Source organism: Trachypithecus francoisi, unplaced genomic scaffold (assembly GCF_009764315.1).
Source record: "Trachypithecus francoisi isolate TF-2019V2 unplaced genomic scaffold, Tfra_2.0 Lachesis_group0, whole genome shotgun sequence".
Classification (NCBI taxonomy): Eukaryota; Metazoa; Chordata; class Mammalia; order Primates; family Cercopithecidae; genus Trachypithecus; species Trachypithecus francoisi.
Window position 1 is genome coordinate 48479542 of NW_022681453.1, and position 18660 is coordinate 48498201.

The 18660-nt window shown below is 40.3% G+C and overlaps 1 protein-coding gene across 11 annotated transcripts in view; it reads left to right on the forward strand.

Annotated features, from left to right (window-relative positions):
• ITPR1 (inositol 1,4,5-trisphosphate receptor type 1) overlaps positions 1-18660 on the forward strand; it is a 356972-nt gene that overhangs the window by 191606 nt on the left and 146706 nt on the right. For all 11 annotated transcript variants that reach the window (XM_033210504.1, XM_033210510.1, XM_033210513.1 and 8 more), the window contains 6 exons: positions 1437-1562; positions 4067-4267; positions 6425-6676; positions 10392-10517; positions 13057-13185; positions 16093-16213. In XM_033210504.1, the coding sequence (XP_033066395.1) occupies positions 1437-1562; positions 4067-4267; positions 6425-6676; positions 10392-10517; positions 13057-13185; positions 16093-16213 (955 nt within the window). The remainder of the gene's footprint in view (positions 1-1436; positions 1563-4066; positions 4268-6424; positions 6677-10391; positions 10518-13056; positions 13186-16092; positions 16214-18660) is intronic.

Sequence of the window (18660 nt, forward strand, 5' to 3'; positions counted from 1 at the left end):
TTATCACAGAATTATTTTTCTAGACCAGGGGTTAGCAAACTACAGGCATGGGCCAAATCTAATCCACCACCCGTTTTGAACAGCATATCAGCTAAGAATGGTTATTACATTTTAAAATAGTCACATAAGTACCTATATAACGTCCTTGATATTCCCTCTATGCCCACAAAGCCCAAAGCCCAAAGTATGTGCTGCCTTGCCCTTTAAGAAAAAGTTTGGTGACCTCAGTCTAGCCCGGAACCAATAGCTAACATTTACAGAGTAATCACTGTCTAAGCACTTCATGTGACTTTTCTCATTTAATCTTCATAGCAATCATATGAAGTGTGCACTTTTGTTATCTCCTTTTCATGGATGAGTAAACAGCGACACTGAGAGGCTAAGAAATGTGCTTCAGGTCACACAGCCAGGAAGTTGGAGATCTGGGATAAGAGGAACGTAGTCCGGTTTGGGGACCTGCATTCCTACCTGCTATCCTCTCTTGCCTCTGAAATGAGGTGATAGCTGTGAAGATTTAGGAAGACTATTGTGGGCTATAAAATATGAAGGATGATTTCCATTTTAGAAATTCTTGTTCTGTTTTTACTTTCTTAAATGCTTGTTTAGAATTGGACACAATGGTCATGGGTTTCATAGAATTGGCTTATTATGGAATATTTAACTCTACAAATACTGAGTTTATGCTATTAATGTGTGAATCAGATAATCCAACCATGTGAAATGCCAGGGAGGGTATTATCACCATTTTGCAGATGGGAAAACTAAGTCTGAGGTTAAAAATTGTACTTGAGATGATAAAGGAGTTATGGCAGGCACAGTTGCTCTAATGTATAATCTAAGGAGATATCCAGTTTGCCATGTGAGCTGATGGCAAAAGTTAATGTCTAATAGGTTGGACAACTTAAAAAGGTGAACCCAAGAGGGAAAATGACTACTCAGCATCAGTGAGGAAGTCAGCCCCTGTTCTGTTGTCAGTCCCTTTGTGTATTTTTAAAATTTCTATTATTTTTATTTTTTATTAGAGATGGGGGTCTCACTGTGTTGGCCAGGCTGTTCTCGAACTCCTGCCCTCTAGTGATTCATCCAAAGGGGTAGGATTATAGGGATGAGCCACTGTGCCCAGCCAGTCCCTGTCTTTAGAAGTAGGGGATTCAGAAGTTTCAGTCCTTGCTAGATAATGGACTTGTGCATGCCTTCTATTAGCCTTCACTCTGCAGTGCTCCCTCCCACCCAAATAAGATCTTCACTTTCATCAGTGAGCATAGACAAGTTACTGGCTTCTTTTCAGAGTCAGCAGTGCAGCCCCTCAATATTTACCCACAACAGGCCCCCAGTAAACACCTTCTGACTCCCACGTTAGCAGGAGGTGTTGGGTATAGGAGAAGCTGGTCTCCTGGCCCAGCAATCAGTGCTTTTATCTCTCTCCTCCCACACAGGCCGAAGATACCAAGATGCAAGAGATAATGAGGCTGGCTCATGAATTTTTGCAGAATTTCTGTGCAGGCAACCAGCAGAATCAAGCTTTGCTACATAAACACATAAACCTGTTTCTCAACCCAGGGGTAAGACTTGAGGCCAGTCTGCAAATCTGTAGAGGGAGGAGGGCAGGGAAGAGGGAGGAGGAACAGCTTGTTCTTTGGCTGTTGTGGCTTCTGGGGCTTATTATAATGCAACATTCATTCCAAAGGGGAACATTTTCATCACTTATCAGGAGGACATAAATACTCATCTTTTGGGGATGAAATGGCAGGAGTTGGGGAGGGGAAAAGGAGGAAGGTGAGATGGATAAAGTAAGATAAGATACATATCTCTATTTTCCTAGTCAAGTCCTTCATTGTATCAAACTTCAGCAATACAGAAGTGCTGAATCTCCTGCCACATCTTCCTGAGGTCATGTGTAGAGTTTTCTGTGACTATATATACATATATAGTGTCTCCATATCAAACATATCTATAAAACATCTTAGTTTGTTAAATATATTTCTGAAAGTATATTGAATGTATTATGGGTTTTGTAAAGAAAAATGATGCACTCTACACATTGTCTTGTGTTCTGCTTTTCTCACTTACCACATTATGGCTGCCTTTGCAAATCAGAGAGATATAAATTTTTCTCATTCTTTTGACGGCTGAATGACATTCCATAGAATGGCTGTAACTTTTAAAAAACCATTCTCATATTAATGGACAGTTAGGCAATGTCTGATTTTTAGCTTTGTAAACAGTACTGCAAAGGACATTTTTGTGCATGCGCACACTCACTCAGTAGTACTGCTAACACTTTCCAGAAAAAGGAGTGCTGAATTGTAGGATTAATATAGGTTGAGCATCCCAGATCTGAAAATCTGAAATCTGAAATGCTCCAAAATTCAAAACTTTTGAGTGCCAGTGTGATGCTCAAAGGAAATACTCATTGGAGCATTTCAGATTTTAGATGTTTGGATTTGGGATGCTCAACCAGGAGACAATAATGCAAATATTCCCAAATCCAAAATGTGAAATCCTTGTGCTCCCAAGCATTTTGGATAAGAGATAGTCAACCTGTGTTCCCTTGGTGTCATGTTAAAAGAAAGAAAAGTCAAAAGATAAAAGGATTAAATCCTCCACCTCACCCCAAACGTAAAACTCAATAACTATGGGTAAAAAGTGAAAAATAAACCCTCTAGAAGGTAATATGCATGGCTGTGTGGTAAGCAAAATTTTCTTACAAGGTATGCAAAGAACACTAATTATTTTTGAAAATTGATAAATTGGACTTATTTTAAGAACTTCTGTTTGTCCACTGACACCATTAAGAGCATCCAAAGGCAAGGCAGAGAGTAAGAGACATTTGCAATGCACGTTCTCAACAAAGAATTCGTATCCAGAATGTACATAACACACTCAAAAAAGTCACTAAGGAAAAGTTGACGTTTTAAAAATAGGCCAGGTGTGGTGGCTGGTGCCTATAATCCTAGCACTTTGGGAGGCCAAGGCAGGCAGATCACTTGAGGTCAGGAGTTTGAGACCAGCCTGGCCAACATGGTGAAACCTTGTCTCTATTAAAAACACAAAAATTAGCTGGGTATGATGGTGAGCACCTGTAATTCCAGCTACTTGGAGGCTGAGGCAGGAAAATAGCTTGAACTCAGGAGGTGGAGGTTGCAGTGAACCGAGATTGCACCACTACACTCCAGCCTGGGTGACAGAGAAAGACTCTATCTCAAATAAGTAAATAAATAAGTATGTAAAGGCAAAAAACTTGAACAGACACCCTGTTGGAGAGGATATCCAAATGGCCAATAAATGTGACAAAGTGTTCAGCATGATTAGACATTAGAGAAATGCAAATTAAGTTATGTTTAGCCACAGTAAGCTGTGGCTAAAATTTAACAGACTGACAATACTAAGTGTTGACAAGGATAGGAACAGCTGGAATGTAGAATGCAAGTTGTTAACATCTTTTGAAAGCTGTCAGTATCTTCTAAAGCCAAACATACTCATACTTTGTGACCCAGCAATTCTATTCTTGGACCCAACAGAAGTATGGGTTTAAGTACACCAGAAGGCATCTGTAAGAATGTTCACAGCAACTCTAGTATTTGTAATACTAGTAATGTTTCTATCTATTAAAACTGGATCCTATTCCAAATGTCCTTCAACCATAGAATAAAGATATTGTCATATATTCATGCAATACAACTTATATATCAGTGAAAAAGAGTGCAAGAGGTTTAAGAACAGGCAAAACTAATCTAGTTATACAAGTCAAAATAGTAGTTAAATTGTGAGATAAGGCATAAAGGAGACCTGTTTTGTTTCTTGATCTGGGTGCTCAAGGTCCCTTTGTAATCTCTTCAGCTGAATGCTAATGAGTTGTTTATTTTTCTGTATGTTTATTTATATGTCAATGGAAAAAGCTTACTAAAAAGGTAGTGCAGAAGCAAGAATGAGAGAAATCTATCTTCATGGGTTTAAATGCTTCCCTTGTGTGTGTTTTCAGTGAACTCTTCTTTTTCTCACTTTTTAATCTGTTCTATCAGCTTTTTGACCTGTCCCTGTGCTCTTTTCCTCACTCTTGTGTCAGATCCTGGAGGCAGTAACCATGCAGCACATCTTCATGAACAATTTCCAGCTTTGCAGTGAGATCAACGAGAGAGTCGTTCAGCACTTCGTTCACTGCATAGAGACTCACGGTCGGAACGTCCAGTATATAAAGTTCTTACAGACAATTGTCAAGGCAGAAGGGAAATTTATTAAAAAATGCCAAGACATGGTTATGGCTGAGGTGATTGTTATGTATTCTATATACCTCCATCTGGTGTTCTGTAGAAATTTTAAAATTATTTAATCTTATCTGTATGAACGTGCACCCTCTTCAGGAGCCATACAGAAGGACAGAAAGTAATTGTGTGTGCATATGTGTGTGTCATCTCTTGTGTGAACTTAAGTTGTAGATATAGGCAAGAATCTGATCTGATCTTTCATAGCAACCAGTTTGCTCTAAGGAAGGATGGCTTGGATTTTTCTGACAGGGGACAGAAAGAGGAATAAGGAACTGAATTATAGGGAATGGAGATAAAATGTAGTCAGGACCCAATGAGCCAGAACAACTTCCATTCTTGTGGATTATGAATTTTTTAAAATTTTTCACATAATTAATTAGATTGAAAAAATTTTGCCTGATGCTTCTTGAGGAGCAGTTGGTCTATGCAATCAAGGAAAAGTCTTACTTGGTTTATTACGGATTCACTTTGATTTACAATCTTGTCTATGTATATGGTTCCATTGGCAGGGAGGGTAGTGTGATTAAGAGTTGGGGCCAGCATGGTGGCTCATGCCTGTAATCCCAGCTCTTTGGGAGGCTGAGGCAGGAGGATCACTTGAGGCCAGGAGTACGAGACCAGCCTGGGCAAGATAGTAAGACCCTTGTTTCTACAAAAAATTTAAAAAATTAACTGAGTGTAGTGGCATGTGCCTGTAGTCCCAGTTACAGAGGAAGATCCCTTGAGCCCAGGAGTTTGAGGTTGCAGTGAGCTATGATGGCACCCACTATACTCCAGCCTGGGCAAAAGAATGAGACATTGTCTCTTAGAAAAAAAAAAAAAAAAAAAAGGAGAGAATCGGCTCAACCTGGGATACAAATGTCACCTGAACCCCTTCACCGAAGGGTGCCATGAGATACGTTACTTGACCTCTCAACTCCTCAGTGAACTTTTCTATAAAATGAAGATACAGCAGATTTCACTTTAAAGAGTTGATATGTGGAGTAAATGAGATAATGATGACATTAATGCCTAACACTTTTTGGAAGGCTGCCATACTCTAGGCACAGTCCTAAGCAATTTGTCTATAATTATTTATTTAATATACATAGTACTGTGAGTTAGCTATTGTATTTGTCCCGGTTTCACAGATGAAGAAACTGAGATACAGTGAAGTTAGGAAGTTCATCTAAAGAGTTTATCTTGGTATCTGGCATCTAATAATTAGAGCTCATAAGGGTTAGTCATTAGTAAGTATTGACCATGTTTATTTTGACTTCTGTGCCAGCCCTCTCAGTTCTTTTGTACTTCATGTACTGCTGATGAAATTGATTTATTCTTAAATAGATTTGCAAGAAGCCACATCTTAGGGGACAAGTTATAAACAGGAGTACCTCAACTTTTTGAAGAGTAAGTGTGGAGAGGAAGGCATATCTTAATTAAAAGTAATTTGTGATTGAAGAGATAAGATGGCAGATGAAAGAATTGTAAAGGGGATACATTGTAAAGCATAAAAATAAGATGGAGGCAGGGCACACTGGCTCACACCTATAATCCCAGCACTTTGGGAGGCCGAGGCAGGTGAATCACCTGAGGTTGAGAGTTCGAGACCAGCCTAGCCAACATGGAGAAACCCCGTCTCTACTAAAAATACAAAATTAGCCACACATGGTGGTGCATCCCTGTAATCCCAGCTACTCAGGAGGCTGAAGCAGGAGAATTGCTTGAACCAACCCGAGAGGCGGAGGTTGCAGTGAGCCGAGATCATGCCATTGCACTCCAGCCTGGGCAACAAGAGTGAAACTCCATCTTGGGAAAAAAAAAAAAAAAGATGGAAACATTTAAAAAGAAATATCATAGCCTAATTGGTAGTTTTGGAAATACAAGTGCAAGCTTGCAATCTCTATTTCCACTTGATACATTAATGCTGGTATGCAGACTTTCTCTCCCCCTAATAGCTTTTTAGGGCCAGTGTGGTATTTCTGTATCTGTGGACTAAAATTATGATGCTGAGGATTTCTAGTTGTTCAGTTATATAAATGAATGAAGTCAAAATAGGTAAGACTGATTTGGGAAGACAAATGCTAACAGAACCTCTCTCTTTCTCTGTGAATAGATTTTTTTCACGCTGCCCCACCCCTGCAAGCTTGTAATCTAAACCCACCCTGTTCTTTATGTAGCTGGTCAATTCAGGAGAGGATGTCCTCGTGTTCTACAACGACAGAGCCTCTTTCCAGACTCTGATCCAGATGATGCGGTCAGAGCGGGATCGGATGGATGAGAACAGCCCTCTCATGTACCACATCCACTTGGTCGAGCTTCTGGCTGTGTGCACGGAGGGTAAGAACGTCTACACAGAGATCAAGTGCAACTCCCTGCTCCCTCTGGATGACATCGTTCGCGTGGTGACCCATGAGGACTGCATCCCTGAGGTGAGCAAGCCCCGCCTGGCTGTGCCCTTCTCGTCCCTTTGTGGTGCCTTCTGTCGTGGCTCACTGGGAGACGTCGTGGTGGCTGGCCTTGGGGAGCCCTAACGGTTCTGAAAGCTGCAGCTCATTTTGTAGTGGGATTTCAGTTCCCTAAAACATGTTCTCGAGCATTGGTTTTGCATAAAAGGAACACGAGAGAAGTTAGTCATTCCTTCTGTATCTTTAAGAAGAGTGAGGAAAAAAGCTTCAGCTCTGTGGAACTAATTTAGCCTTGTTGAGCAAAGGGGATGTGACCCGAATGAACTTCTCAAAAATGTGACGAAAAGTAGGTTGAGAGCTAGATCGTATGATTGTTAAGACTTAGTAAGTTAATTCTTTAAAACAAAAACCCTTACTACAGAAATAATGGCCATTACAAAAAATTTAGGAACTACAGACAATCAATTAAAAAATAATAATAATGAATCCCTAAGTTTTGAAGTTAATCCTTCCAGGCTTCCTTTCTTCCTACTCATAGATTATATTGATTAATAATGAAAAAATGGATTGTAAAGTATATATTTTATGATTTATAAAGTATATATTTTATGATATATAAAGTATATCGTAAAATATATATTATATGTTTTACAATGTGTAATAGTTTGTAGTACACATTTATATTACATTAAATATATATGACACATATATATTGTTTTTAGGTTTTTTTGAAAAGCTAATAACAGTCATGTGTCGCTTAGTGGTGGGGATATGTTTTGAGAAATGCATTCTTAGTTGATTTCCTCATTGTGCAAACATCGTACAGCACACTTACACAAACCTAGATGGCACAGCCTGCTACACACCTCGGCTGTATGGTCCGGCCTCTTGCTCCCAGGCTACAAACATGCACAACATGTGGCTGTCTCAGTACTGAAGACAATTATAACACAATTGTATTTGTGTATCTAAACATTGAAAAGTTCCAGTAAAAATTGGGTATTATAATCTTATGGGTCTCTGTTGTGTATGAGACCCATCATTGACCAAAATGTCATTATTCAGTACCTGACCATACTCTTTGAAAAGTTCAAAAATCAAAGACTGTAAATTTAGGGGTAAACCATGAAAAGTCTTATAATCTGTTTTCCCACCCACCCTACAGAAAATAATTTATTATGTTCTTGTGTATTTTTCTAGAATTTTGCACATAAACACATACATTATATATACTTTACTCCCCCCCCCCGTTTTTTAAATGCAAAAGATGATACTTTAGGTACACAATTCTGTACCTTAACACTGTAACTTCTCTTCATACCGGTTCATAAAGAGATGCCAGATTGTTTTTACAGTTGCATAAAATTCCATTGTATGGATGTACTGTCATGGCCCTTTGTGTTTAACTAATTTATGATATAATGAGATAGTAATGAATAATCGCTGTAATAAGAAAGCAATGAGATTACATTTTTTTCACAGTCTTGGCCACAGTATATTACCAAACTTTTGGATTCTCATATATCTGGCAGGTGAAAATGGTCATTTCAACAAAGTTTTAATTTACATTTCTCTTGTTATGGATAAAGAAGGTAGAGTTATAACTAGCATTAGGGATGAGAGAAGCATAGTGTTATAACAAGCATTAGTTTGTTTTTTACCCTTTTTTATTTGAAATCCAACAGAAATGCAAAAAAGTACATAAATCTCAATTGTATACTAAAGGAACAATAGAACAATTATAAAGAGAACAGCTTTGTCATTGCCACCCAGGTCAAGAAATATGCAAAAACCTCCCCCATTCCCCTTTCCTGTCCTCACCTCCCCCAAGGGCTGTCTCCTGAGGATAACCACAAGCTGACTTTTATGTAATCCTGCAGTTGCTTTTCTGTATACATCCCTCAACAATATAGTTTAGTTTTGTGAGGTTTTGGACTTCTTCTGTGTATCATTCCATGCCTTCTTAAGTTCAGCTCTGTGTTGTTAAGGTTGATCCACCCTGACATGTAGCTGTGTCCATTTCCTTTGCTTTGAAGCGTTCCTTTCTATCATGGCACCATGGTAGGATTTTCCATTCTTCTACTGATGCTCGTTTTAGTTGTTTCCAGCTTTTGGCTGTTAGGATCATGCATACATCCTGGCCCACACGTGTACACTTCTGTCCGGGGTGTGTGGATAGTCAGAAGTGGAAGTGCTGGATCATAGGCGGTGCATTTCTTCAATTTGATGTGACACAGTCCAGTTGTTTTCAGCATAGTTGCTCCAGTTAACATTCCTCCTCCCAACCCTGCTAACATTTGCTATCATCAGATCCTTTATTATTATTTTTTCAATTTGATGGTTGTATAATAGTACTGCATACTAGCTTAATTTTTAGAAGCTTCATGGAGATATTTGCAGATATGATTCACTTGTTTAAAGTGTACAATTGAGTGGTTTTTAATATATTCACAGTTGTGCAATCACCATCACAATATAGTTACAGAATATTTTCATCATCCCAAAAAGAAACCCCATGCCCATTAGCAGTCACTTCCCATTTCCTGCCAACCCCCCAATCCTAGGCAACTGCTCATCTTTCTGAATATATGGATTTGCCTATTTGAGACATTTCATGGAATCATGCAACATGTGGTCTTTTACGACTGGATTTTTTTTTTTTTTTTTTTTTTTTTTTTTTGAGACGGAGTCTCGCTGTGTCGCCCGGGCTGGAGTGCAGTGGCGCGATCTCGGCTCACTGCAAGCTCTGCCTCCCGGGTTCCCGCCATTCTCCCGCCTCAGCCTCCGAGTAGCTGGGACTACAGGCGCCCGCCACCGCGCCCGGCTAGTTTTTTGTATTTTTAGTAGAGACGGGGTTTCACCGTGTTAGCCAGGAGGGTCTCGATCTCCTGACCTCGTGATCCGCCCGCCTCGGCCTCCCAAAGTGCTGGGATTACAGGCTTGAGCCACCGCGCCCGGCCTACGACTGGATTTTTTCACCTACATGATTTTTCTCAAGGCTCACGCAAGTCTTAGCATGTATCAGCACTTCGTTCCTTTATGTTGCAGAGTAATTTTCTATTCTGTACATACACCACATTTTGTGTGTCCATCAGTCAGTTGATGGGGATTTGGATTGTTTCCACTTTTTGACTATTGTGAATCGTGCTGCTGTGCACACTTGTGTACAGGATTTTGTATAGACACATGTTTTCATTAACCATAGTGATTTTAATGTCTGTGTCCTTAATTCCTAATTGAAGTTGAGCCCCTTGCTCTGTGTGTGTGTGTGTGTGTGTGTTTGATGTTTGATATTCCTTTAAGAAATATCTGATCCAGTTTTTTGCCTTCCTTTTCTCTGGGGATGTCTGTCTTATAAGCACAGATGTAGGGACATTCTTCATTGGAACATTCCTTGCAGGTATCTTCTCCCAACTTGTGCCCATTTAACTCTCCAGTGGTGCCTTTTTATGAACAGAAATTCTTAATTTCAAGTAATCAAACTTGTCCCTCTTCTATGGTCAGAGGTTTTACCTCATTCTTTCCCTTGAGGTCATGAACATATTCTCTTCCAAAAGCTTTATGGTTTTGGATTTTATAATTGTGAATTTCAAATGTCAGAAAATCATAGAAGTAAGACTTGGCAGTGGGGAATGGGATGATCATTTTGATCTGTCCTTCTTGCTGTGAAGTTGAAGCAGCTAATCAATTCCATACAAACCAAGATGGTTTTTCAGAAAAGCTTCTTTCTATCTTGCAGGTTAAAATTGCATACATTAACTTCCTGAATCACTGCTATGTGGACACAGAGGTGGAAATGAAGGAGATTTACACCAGCAATCACATGTGGAAATTGTTTGAGAATTTCCTTGTAGACATCTGCAGGGTAAGCCTTTTGGAACTAAGGAGGCAGAGTTGGAGAGTGAGAGGTGTGTGTGTGTGTGTGTGTGTGTGTGTGTGTGTGTGTGTAGCATCTTCGTGCACACATGAAGAAAACAGCTGCATCATTTCTACTCTAATTTGTGGCATGCAGAGGCACTTGTGACTCTTTTCTCATGTCTCATTTCTTCCTTTTTTTTCCCCCTTTGAGATGGAGTCTTGCTCTGTCACCTAGGCTGGAGTGCAGTGGCACAATCTCAGTTCACTGCAACCTCTGCCCTTCCTGGGCTCAAGCAATTCTCCTGCCTCAGCCTCCCGAGTAGCTGGGATTACAAGCACCTGCCACCATGCCTGGCTAATTTTTGTGTTTTTAGTAGAAACAGGGTTTCACCATGTTGGCCAGGCTGGTCTCGAACTCCTGACCTCAAATGATCTGCCCACCTCAGCCTCCCAAAGTGCTGGGATTACAAGTGTGAGCCACCACACCTGGCCATTCTTCCTATCTTTTGCTCTTAGCCACAAATGGATGTTATTTATCAAGCTTCACGGAAGAGAGGTTATTTCTGGTTTTCATGTCACCCCTGTGGATTGGTTGATGAATTATAACCTGGGCATATTAAAATTCAATTTCTAAGGATTTATTTTCCTTGGTAATATGTCTGTGCTTGAAGGGCACTTCCCTGAGCTTGAGCATTTGTCTCCTGCAATCTGGTCTTGAGGATTCTGCAAAACTCTTCACCTTCCATTTATTGCTTTCCTGGCTCAGCCTCAAGAGTGGCCTTCAAGATACTTGATTTGGTTTTGCATTGAGGTTAATATTCATGCGAAAGCCACAAGACTGCCACATAGCAAAACATACCACAGATTTAATATGAGTTTTGTGATGGTGGATTTGGGGGAACGGGGTAGATTAAAAGATTGTTTAGAAGATAATTGTCACATACATCCCAATTTCAGAAACATTGTGATGTTAAGATGCATTATAGAATCCTAGAATGTGGTATTTTCTGCTTGACTGTATGATTGCTAGTATGAGACAAGGAGCCTGTAAGAACTTATTTTCCTTCTGAATGAGAACCCTATTTAATAATATTTGGTCAGGTGTTGGTTTCACAGACGTATTTTTTTAAAAATCTCAAACTCCTCCTAGTTTTTTAATCCCATTAGCCTAGGGATTTTGGCTTGGAATGGCAGGCCTGATTTATTTCTTTAAATCAGTGCTCTGAAATTTTCTGTAAAGGACCAGATAGTAAATATGTTCAGCTTTGTGGGCCATTCATCTCTTTCATGACTACTCAGTTCTGCCCTTCTAGCATGAAAGTAGTCATGGCAAGCAGGTTTGGCAGTGTTCCAATAAAACTTTATAAAGATAATTACTGGCCCTTATTTTGCCGATCCTTGCATTAAATTACTTAGAAATGCTGTAAAATCAGCTATTAATTTCATTCTTTGAATATGTTCTCAGACTGTCTAGTTTTAAGGTCAGAACATGAGAGTCTCTTAAGAACACTTGATTTTTATGTCCTTCATTCTTTTCAGTATAAGCAATTTTATATCTTAAATTATAAAACTTGATTTTTTAAAAAATGTGCTAACCCTCTCCATGGCAAATCTTATTCTAGGCGGCAGACTTAAGTAGAGTATGGGTGAAACTGAAGGTGTCTCCTCACCCCAAAACATGTATAGTCAGTTATTCTGAAATATGGCTTGCTATTTTGAACAATGTTGTGTATTGGTAAGATTTTAATTGAATGGAAGATTGTTGTAGGATTGGAGCATGGTCAGGCCAGGCGTGGTGGCTCACACCTGTAATCCCAGTACTTTGGGAGACCTAGGTGGGCAGATCCCTTGAGCCCAGGAGTTTGAGACTAGCCTGGCCAACGTGGCGAAACCCTATGTCTACTAAAAAAAAATACAAAAATTAGCCGGGCATGGTGGTGTGCACCTGTAATCCCAGCTACTTGGGAGGCTGAGGCACGAGAATCGCTTGAACCTGGGAAATGAAGGCTGCAGTGAGCCAAGATCATGCCACTGTACTCCCTCCTGGGTGACAGAGTGAGACTCTGTCTCAAAAAAAAAAAAAAAAAAAGGATTGGAGACGGTCAGGTCCATAGGACCTCAGTAACATATTTGACTGTCTTGATTATTTGGATAAGGAAACCATGGTCTAGACCAGAGGAATGGATTACTCAGGAGAGCAGTTTTCTTTTAGGGGAAATTTAAGACACCTGTAGTGACTGTGCTTCTTACTGCCCTTCGGGGTTTTGGATTTTCCAGACACACATAGGAAGTTGCAAGTGGTGGCCTTGTTGGTCTCATACCCATTTTAATGTTTGTGATTTTGCTTCATGTTGTCTGAGCTGATCTGCTTTCCTTTTTTTCGTGATTTATATTTTATTATTGTGATTCCTTAAGGGGAGAAATATTGGCCAGCAGGCCTTTACCTTTCATTTGTTAAAAGTAACCCACAGGAGGGAGTCGCAGATTTCTTAATGTTTGGTGTAGGTTTTGGTGTCATGCTTAACATATACCCACTTACCTTCCAGGCCTGTAACAACACTAGTGACAGGAAACATGCAGACTCCATTTTGGAGAAGTACGTCACCGAAATCGTCATGAGTATTGTTACTACTTTCTTCAGCTCTCCCTTCTCAGACCAGAGTACAACTTTGCAGGTAATAAATACCAACGTCAAGCAGAGTGTTCATGATACACCTTCGGCATTTGGGCAAGATGTGAATTTGGGTGTGAGCAACTGTAAATGAACTGGTCTGCAAAGCATTAATAAAAGATACATTTCTCTTGGTGGAAGATAGCTTTGATGGGATTTCTTGGCTAAAGAAGTACCTGGGGATATTTTCTTATATTGGATGGTTCTGTTAATTGTTGATTTTCTCCTTAAAATCTTTTCTGGTTTTTTTTTTTTTTTTTTTTTTTTTTTGGTCCTTCAGTCTTCTCCTTCCCTGCCCTCCAATTCTAGACATAACATTTATAAAACATCTAGCACAGTGCCTGACACAGAGTAGGTGCTTAATAAATGGTAGCCTGTACTATTTCTGTTAGAGTATAAGCTACATGAGGACAAAGTTATGCCTTATATGCATGATCATCTCATATACTAGTCTATCCCTTGTACCTGGCGTTGTGACTGACAACAAGTTGCTAATTTATTGAACAAATGAATAAATTAGACTCAGGAGAGCAGTAGAGATCAGAGATAAACATGTACTGGTTGAAGCCTTAGCCAGGAAAATGAAGTGGTAAACGAAAAGGGACCTGGAGAGGCCACAAATAATGGATGATGGGATGTAAAAGAGGCAGAGGAAGGTCAGGAGTTTTCATGCAGGCAGGATGCGGTTTGGGAGTCTGTGGGACCTCAGGAATGAAGAAAGGGGAGGATTTTAGGAAAAAAGCTGATGATGGGCCATCATGTTCTTTTGCTCTTCCAAGAGGTTGAGTGAGCTGATGTCACCTGTATTAGTCCATTTTCGCACTGCTGATAAAGACATACCCAAAACTAGGCAATTTACAAAAGAAAGAGGTTTAGTGGACTCACAGTTCCATGTGGCTGGGGAGGCCTCACAGTCATGGTAGACGGTGAAGGCTACGTCCCACATGGCAGCAGACTAGAGAAGAGAACTTGTGCAGGGAAACTCCCCTTTATAAAACCATCAGATCTTGCAAGATTCATTCACTATCACGAGAACAGCATGGGAAAGACCCACCCCATGATTCAGTTACCTCCCACCAGGTCCCTCCCACAACATGTGGAAATTGTAGGAGCTACAATTCAAGATGAAATTTGGGTAGGGACACAGCCAAACCATATCCCACCTGATTGCCTGTTACATTTGGATAGTTAGTAGGCAGCTACTCTTATCCTTTTAATCATCTTTTGTACACCAAGGTGTCAAATAGGGGCAGAGCAGGTGTTCCAGGAATACGGTTCAGTGGAGTTATTTTAGTCAAGGGATACTTCTTTCTTTGACCTGGGCTATTGGGTTCCCATCCCAAATCCAGCACTTCCTGGCTAATAGGGCAGGTAGTAATGCGACTGCTTACTTCACAGGGTGATGGTGAAGGCTAAATGAGATATGTATAAAGTGCTTAGCACAGAGCTTGGCATGTAGGAAGTGCTTGGGGTAAACGACCATTCTCATTGGGCCCTTTGAATTAGCTTCAGAGCTAACAAGCAGCCACAAAACTCGGACTAAATTCTAGGTTCCCCCGGCCAGTTTGCCAGGCTCCCTCTGCTCCTGTCCTCTATTAGGAACACAGCTTACTATCTTAGGTGGCTGCAGGGAGTAGGACAGAAAGAAGGCAATGAGATTCTGGCTCCCAGGTGAACTTCATGGAAAGAACATGGAGGTTTGCCATCAGAGAGACCCTTGCAGTTCACTTCCTGCTTTGCCATCACTTCTCTTTTCTTTTGGATAATTTCTTTTATTCTTGCTGGGCCTTTGTTTTTCCTGTGTGACGGGAAGGTAATTCCAAGTCACCGAATTGTTCACTGAGGCCTGAATGAGATCATACGTGAAATGTCTCACACATAGTTTGCCCTTAATAAATGAAAGTTATCTGAACCACGTTTATCAGGGAGGTTCTGAAGTTTTAGTTAATCTATTTTATTTTCTTATAATAGACTTCCTTTTTCCCCTGACACTTTCTATTTTCTTTCATCTCAGAGACCTCTTCTGGGGTTTTCAATACTTTTTTCTTTACTATATTAACTTCCACTGTTTTTAGAGGGGCTATGCAAGTTGTCTCCTGTCAAATGAAAGACAAGTTGAATAGTGCAGCATACGTGGTTATCTATCTTTGCCTTGCTGGTCCAAAACTACCCTTTTAATGGAGACCAAAACTATAATTTTTTCATGTACTCAGAAAGTCAGTGTCAAATTGATTCAGTGGATGTTTGAGTACTCTTACTTTAAAATGAGTACAAATTTATACCTTTGTAGAAAGGAATAAATCTTCTCATGTAACTTCTAAGTACTCATCATAATAAATGAATATTTATAAAGAGTAACCATCTGAATTCTCTTTATGTCGTTGAGGACCTTGCCAGAAATAAAGAAGTAGCATTCTAGGTGAGATTCACTTATCAGTTTGTTTTTGCCGATTAAAAATATGGATTCTACTCAATAGATAGAATGTCTGGAAGGAACTTTGGGGTCCATCTGCCTCAATCCACTTATTTTATACGTTGGATGAAACTGGAGTTCAGAGAGGTGAAGTAATTTTGCTTAAAGTCATGCAGCTGCTTGGTAACTGGATAAGAATACCAGTCTTTGAATTGTGGATCCATTGCTCCTTCTCGTGCTCAAACTTAGTTAAAATAGCATCAAGTTAATGCATTGCCCTAAAATGCTTCTGAATTGCTCTCCCTTGGCTAGGTAACTTATGGAATTTAGCTCTTATCCAGGCATCCCCTCTCACACTTGCCTCAGGGTCCATTAACAACAATGTCTATCTCGGGTCTGGGGTCCCGTGGTTCAAGACAATGTCTGTCTCTGATCAGCTCATCAGTAGTCTATAAATAAAAGTCTGTTTTTCACATTGCCTCTTTCGGCTTCTTGCAGACTCGCCAGCCTGTCTTTGTGCAACTGCTGCAAGGAGTGTTCAGAGTTTACCACTGCAACTGGTTAATGCCAAGCCAAAAAGCCTCCGTGGAGAGCTGTATTCGGGTGCTGTCTGATGTAGGTAAGATACTAAGTCAGTTTGGATATACGTGATGAAAATGAATTGTCTGACAGTGGTAAGGCTGCCATTTATTGAGCACTCATTACAACTCTTCTAAAGTTACACAGACAGGAAGTTTCAGAGTCAGACCTGGAACCAAGGTCTTCTTGATTACTGGGCTTCTTTTTTTTATCTACCAAGCCAGCATTTCCCAAAGGAAGAGCCAGTGAGTCCTAAGTCAGATAGGCCTCGAAGAACAAGCTTCCGTGGTTGTTAGGCAATTCTTGGCAAGTCATGATACACACAGCTTATTCAAGGCCCTGGGAAGTCCCTCATTCAAGAAACTAATTTGTTTAATCCAGCAAATGCACTTGACCATATGGAAACTTTTTCCTGGAAAGCACCTGTCACATCCTAAGGAACACCCCTTCTCAGAAATGGTGCACTGCTCCCTTCTTCCCCTTGAGGAGAAATGATTCTCCATTTCCTCTGTGACTCCCCTCCTGTACCACCTCTCATAGGCAGCCTTTGAAAGGAAGTTAGGAAAATTTCTTTTTCCTTCATCCTGACTTTATCAGATTCCATGACTTGACCCATTACCCACCCCCTATTAATGCTGTGCAAAGAGGTAAGCTTCCTTCCTGAAGTTAAGAAGAGAGTCCTCCAGGCAGGTAACAAGAAGAGCAAAACAAGTGTAGTTCTTAGTACTGTTTAGTGGCTGTCCAGCAAGTGTCAATTGTGTAGGTAAGATATCAAGTCAGTTTGGATATACTTTGGGAGATATGTATAATCTATATTAGGACCTGTTGCCTAATTTCAGTAGTCTGTGGCCCAGTTCCTTTACTCTCATATGGTCGGTGTTGATGTCTTTTTATTATTGGTGTGGCGGCATTTTGCAGTCATAAATTAGGTTTTGGAAAATATATACATGACAGGTTCATTGTGTTATACCTTAGAAACAGGGCCCTGCAAGGGAATTCCCAGATAATCCTATACTTTTTCCATACACGATTATCTATCATAAAGAATATACTTGGTGAACTAACGTGGAAGTAGAAAGCCAAATACCACGCATTCTCACTTAAAAGTGGGAGCTAAATATTGGGTCCACATGGATGTAAAGATGGGGGAATACTAGAGGGGGAAAGAGGGAAAAGGGCTGAAAAACTACCTGTTGGGTGCTGGGCGTGGTGGCTCACACCTGTAATCCCAGCACTTTGGGAGACTGAGACAGGCGGATCACCTGAGGTTGGGAGTTCGAGACCAGCCTGACCAACATGGAGAAACCCCATCTCTACTAAAAGTACAAAATTAGCCTGGCATGGTGGCGCATGCCTGTAATCCCAGTTACTCAGGAGGCTGAGGCAGGAGAATTGCTTGAACCTGGGAGGCAGAGGTTGTGGTGAGCTGAGATCACACCACTGGTGGCACTCCAGCCTGGGCAACAGAGCACAGCGCTGTCTCAAAAAAACAAAACTACCTGTTGGGTACTCTGTGTTCTATCTGGGTGATAGATTCGATCAGCGTTAAGCAATAATACACCTTTGCAACAAACCTGCGTGTGTACCCCCTGGTTCTAAGATAAAAGTTGGAAAAAAAAAAAAAAAAAGATCTGCTTATTGAGGCCAAAGAAAATGTAAGAGAAAGTCCTTGCCACAGAGGTTAGTTTTTGTTTAGTATTTTAGCAAGTGGCTGACTTGACGAGCAGCTCAGTGCTCATTAGAGAGGGGAAATCTTTCCGTTTGTCTTGGCGGTGATAAGAAAAAAGACAAGGAGAGTTGATGTCTGTGAAATGGTAAGACATGAAAACAGCACTACCCAGAGTCACCTCTGTGTCTTTTGGGGATTGCTTCCTCATGACTGATACCACACCCAGAGTCCACTGTGTTAGTTGTTTAGCTTATGAGTATCCAAGGCACAGAGTTTCTAGCTGTGATGAGTGTACCCGGTACATCCTGCTTTTTAATTTTTTATTATTTGTATTTTTCCAAATTTCCCACGTTCTGTATTAGACTGTTAGAAAGTTGTTGGCTGGCTTATAGTTTTTTTTCCCCCTAAATTGTGTGTGTGTTTGTGTTTTAAATGGGATTTAAGTAATTGCTTCTCAGATTCCTCTTTCAGGATGTTGGCGTTGTTTTTACACTTAGATACTAGAGTATTTTCTTTGCTTCTAGTGTTTTGAAGCATTGAAGACAGGAAATAGTTCTTTTTTGGACATTTTCCCATATGGAAAAAAAATGATTATTACTCTTAATTATCTTCCTTTTCAAAATCTTTTATTTTGGAATAATTTTAGGTTTATGGGACTGTAGCAAGGGTAATACAGAGAATTCCCACAGACCCCTCACTCATTGTCACCCATTGTCAGCATCTTACATTAGCAGGGCACCTTTGCCAAGGCTAGGAAACTGACCCTGATACTGGGCTATTACCTCAACTCCACACTCGATTCGAATTTCACCACTTTT